The sequence below is a fragment of the Triticum dicoccoides genome, chromosome 4B (assembly GCF_002162155.2).
Source record: "Triticum dicoccoides isolate Atlit2015 ecotype Zavitan chromosome 4B, WEW_v2.0, whole genome shotgun sequence".
NCBI lineage: Eukaryota > Viridiplantae > Streptophyta > Magnoliopsida > Poales > Poaceae > Triticum > Triticum dicoccoides.
Window position 1 is genome coordinate 597,801,918 of NC_041387.1, and position 4,632 is coordinate 597,806,549.

General features: G+C 52.7%; 1 protein-coding gene across 1 annotated transcript; it reads right to left on the minus strand.

Moving 5' to 3' along the window:
* Positions 1 to 3,011: 3,011 nt before the first annotated feature.
* On the minus strand, positions 3,012 to 4,388 carry LOC119291672 (ethylene-responsive transcription factor ERF073-like). The gene has a single exon (XM_037570479.1). The coding sequence runs from the start codon at positions 4,203 to 4,205 to the stop codon at positions 3,195 to 3,197; it is 1,011 nt and encodes a 336-aa protein (XP_037426376.1). The 5' UTR covers positions 4,206 to 4,388; the 3' UTR covers positions 3,012 to 3,194.
* Positions 4,389 to 4,632: the final 244 nt, after the last annotated feature.

Sequence of the window (4,632 nt, forward strand, 5' to 3'; positions counted from 1 at the left end):
GCATGCATAAACTCGTAAGTCAGTAGTGAATTTGGTTGCATCGAAGGCGGATAAATTCAATAATGAGGGCCGCCCGCAGATGATAGTTTCACACGGGAAAGCGGACGCCTCTAGGGCTGGACTAAAAGCTCGTAGCTCACGAGCTTAATGAGCGCTCGATAGTTCGGCTTGTTAATCTCGTAGCTCGGTTCTTAATGAACAGAGCCAATCATTGATTTTAGCTCCTTAAGCTTAACGAGCTTAACGAGCGAGCTAACGAGTTTCATGAGTAGCACGTTTAGCTTGTTACTAACAACACAACACATATTTTCATCTTACCTGATAAATTTTTTGTAGCACCTCAACCCATCTATTTAATCGAATCGACATATGAGGCAACAATCTTTTTGTAGTCACCATATTTCATCTTCAAAACCATACCTACACATTCATCATGTATATCGTAACACATTATAATCTGTTAACGAGCGCTCACGAGCTTAACGAGTTTCAAACGAGCCGAGCCGAGCAGGGTTTTCTGCTCGTTAATCTTAACGAGCATAACGTGTCGAGCCTTAACGAGCATGAGCTTAACGAGCCGAGCTGCTCGTTAATCCACCCCTAGACGCCTCCCCGGACACGGTGTTGACTCACCACAACTCCAACAGCGGTGGAAAACACCGGGAATCTTCGGCGTCAAACATGCCCACTAACTATTCAAGGAAAGTCCTGACTAGAATATGTAGGTTTTTTCCTGCCTCAATGCATTTATCAGATCAATTTTAGGACAGTAGTTTCATTATGATGCATCGGACTTCTGAGATGGATGATACCATGAACACAAGGACCATGTGGATCCGCATCCAATCCACACCTGCAATGAGGGCTCTCTACAACATAGATGGGCCGCCATCCAAGAGTTTGAACAAGTTTTGTTGTTTCTATGCAGAAGTGGTGAATAGGCACAAAAGTGGCATTGAAATCCATAGCCATGTAAGTTTTCCTTGCTTCACATGGTCATCATTTTTATTGCTTGTTTCGTTTCTTGAATTATGTTGAGTGATTCTTGTTTGCTAGATGGGGTGGGCCACCACTTTGTACCATCAAGTTGAGAAAGAGTCGTGCACTATGCCCCACCGTTGGGTGAAATTGAATGGGGAACTGAAGTGGTGCACCCTGTTTTAAGATCTCAAGAACCCCACCAAGAAGATGAAGAACAATAATGACATAAGATCTCACCAATCCATTGGATTGGATGACGACGACGGTCCAAGTGAAAGGGCGGATGGACACGGGGCCTTGCAAAAGAGGAATAGAGACGTCATGGGGAGGATTGCGAGAACGGTAGACTCGCGCATGGGGGCGTGACAAGCAAAATATTCGTCACATGGACGGACAACTTTCCCAACAAGGGGGGAAACATTAAAGAAAATGGAGGAGGAGAGGCACAAACTCTTCTTGGATGTACAGAGGGAGAGGATGGAGTTTGACCGGGAGAGGGCCCTGGAGAGTATGGCCATAGAGAGGGAGAGAATGGACATGGAGAAGCAGGAGAGGTTGTTGAAAATGGATCTTGAGAAGACGAAGATATTTGAGACAATTGAGATTGAGAAGGAGAGGGTGAGGCTTGCAGAGATCATGTTGTAGGACACTAGCCTCATGGATGACGAAAGCAAGAACTAGTTCATCAACAAGAAGGAGATCAACGAGCGCAACAAGGTGGGACAAATTGATTCATTCATGCATCGACTATGTAGGCCGAGAACTGCGTGAACAAGTGATGCGGCATTTCGACGGTGATGGTTGCGGTGGAACTCATGGGCGGGGCGTCAAGGGAGTTTGCGAAACGCGGCGGCGACGGCTGCAGTGGATCTCGACATCTCTCGGACAGGGTGGAGCTGGAGCTCGACAACGGTGGTGGAGCTTGAGCTCACGGCCGGGGCAGTGGTAGCGCGATTTGATCGAGGAAGAAGATGAATGAGTAAGGGTGATGATGGATTAGAGTTTGGAGGCGCCGGCTTTTATAGCCCAGTGGTAACGAATGTGGATGAGAAGCTACCTCTATTTTTAATGAGAGTTGCTCTTCTCAAGCAAAACATGTCGGATATGTTTTCAGTGTTAAGAAACTACTCCCTCCGTCTCATAATGACAAGTGTCAGAAAACGTCAAACATTATGAGACAGAGGGAGTAGTTTTTAAGCACTAAAGATATGGGACGCTGGACATTAATTCTCTAGCGCTCTTCTAGTGCTTCACTGTGCACATATGCTAAGAATATCATGTAGGCAAAAAACCTGATATGGCAAAGCAATCGAGGAGAGAACACTTCGATGACCTCAAAAGGAAACGGATGTCAAGCGACGCGGACGTACGCAAAATTCCTATCAACCAACGCACAAAGAAATTTTGTGCTAAAAATTTAAAAAAAGAAGTTTATCTAAAAAACTAAGCACCTGTGTATTGATGAGCTTAATTGCTAATTTTTTCAATCACTTAGCACCTCACCTAAACACGGATTCATTGGATGAGGTCAAAACAAATTTTATAGGGGATTAAAACATCACAGGGAAAGGGCTAGAGATGCTCTAACGCAGTTATTACCACGGTTTACTTATAGCTACAAATATTGTTTATGAAAAAGAGTCACATGAATTTCTTGTCTGGCGAGCAAGATAAACTTCACCAGCCAACTGCTCATCCCGGATCAACCAAAAGCACTGCTCCTGTCTCCACCTCAGTCCATGTGTCCATGACAAAGTGACAATGACCAACACGAGCTGCACGGCATGGGCTCTTGTTGGATTTGGTTCCCGTCCTGTCACAACACTGCGATATGGCACGGCATTGAGGGAGGAGATCCGAGTGCGATGCTTAAGTTAATGGAGGGCAGGGATAAGCCTGCAACCTTTGTTGATCCCATTTGCTTTTCTTTCGGAACCCTATCTGCTGCAAGCAACTTGCTGCCTGATGGATCCGTGATTTTGAACATTTCGTTAAGAAGAGTTGTTTGAAGAACATTTCAGAAACGGAAGTCGAGCTTTTGCATCGAAGGCGTAGGCAAAATCTTTCACGACGATGTCAAACTCTTACACAGAATCCATCATGGCTTGCTGATCCAAGAAGCGACGACGGACGAACGGATTTCATCACAAGGCAAGCTACTCTATTTACACCACCGCATCTCATGACATGAACGGACGCACACGGAACAAGATCTAGAACGACAGGCTGCACTCGTCGACGAGGCAGTCGTCGTCGAAGGTCCAGAGCCCCAGGGCCGCCTCGTTCACGGCGGTGGCGGTGGCGCTGCTCTGCACGGCGTCGGCGCTGAAGAGGCTGTCGAGGGACTCGTAGGCGCCGCCGTTGAAGAAGGCGAACTGGTCGGCGAAGAGGAGGGCGTCGAAGAGCGCGTCGGAGTCGGAGTCGGATGCCGGGTGGGCCGACATGCCCTCGTCGGTGTCTTCCGCCTCCGTCGTCCTCGCCCGCTTTGTCAGCTGCTCGGTCTCCGGCTCCGGGGCGGGGTACGCCGGGGCCTCGTCGAACGCCGATATGCCCTGCCACGAGAAGTCGGGGAGGGCGCCGCTGGACTCGGAGCCCTCGCTCGCCTCGGCCTCGTGCTTGACGAAGGACGACGCGTGCTCCTCCTCATCGTCGACGAGGGTGATGACCGGCGCTGGCTTGGCAGCGGGGGGCGCGGCGCGGCCGCGCTTGCGCGCTCCCGGGGCCGCGGCGGCGACGGCAGAGGAGGAGGAGAAGTTGAGCTTGGCCCTGGGCCCGCGGATGGCGCGCGCGGCTTCGTCGTAGGGGAGCGCGGCGGCCTCGGCGGAGGGGAAGGTGCCGAGCCAGACGCGGACGCCCTTGACGGGGTCGCGGATCTCGGCGGCCCACTTGCCCCACGGCCGGCGCCGCACGCCCCGGTACTGCGCCGGCTTCCTGCGGCGGACGGGCGCCGCCTCCTCCTCCTCCTGCTGCTGCTTCTTGGGCGAAGCGGCGAACACGAAGGGCTTGCTCTCGGCCACCTCCTCCCGCCGCTCCATCACCATCACGACGTCGTCCTCCACATCAGAGTCCTCGTTGAACTCCCGGAACGCGGCCTCGAAGTCGTCGGCCGCGGCGGCCTTGGTCTGCTTGGCGCCCTTGCCCGGCCAGACGTGGCCATGGCCGGACGTGGCGCGCCGCGCCGGCGCGCCCGGGATGAGCTCGGCGAGGATCGCTCCGCCACACATCCTCGCTCGCTTTTTCTTTCTCCTCCTCCGATGAGACGCTCCTCTTTTCTCTAGCTCTGTGCTGCTTGCTGCTCTTGCTTTTCTCTTGTGTGACTACTGGTGCTTTGCCTTGGCGTGTTGAGTTGGAGAGTTGAGTTGGGGTGGAGGCGCTGTTAAGTAGGGGGAGAGGAATGGAGGCTCCCAAAATCGCGGGGATGGAGGGTGGATGCGATAAGGCCGGCCGCGTCGCCGTCCATGGGGACAACTCAGCTCAGACGCGGAGAGGGAAGGAAGGGAAAGGTGCCCCGCATCTGCCGTCTTCCCACGCTCCTTCCCGGCCGAGCCCCACCACGGCCGCCCGGTTTCGGGCTTCCCGACCCTTCGCGAATCGCGACCAACGATGCCGCGTGGCTGCGGCGACGTTTGTGTGGCCGCTATCGCTTCGATG

What these genes read in the sequence shown, in the direction of transcription:
- LOC119291672 (XM_037570479.1), bottom strand. Translation starts at nt 4,205, where the DNA reads ATGTGTGGCGGAGCGATCCTCGCCGAGCTCATCCCGGGCGCGCCGGCG.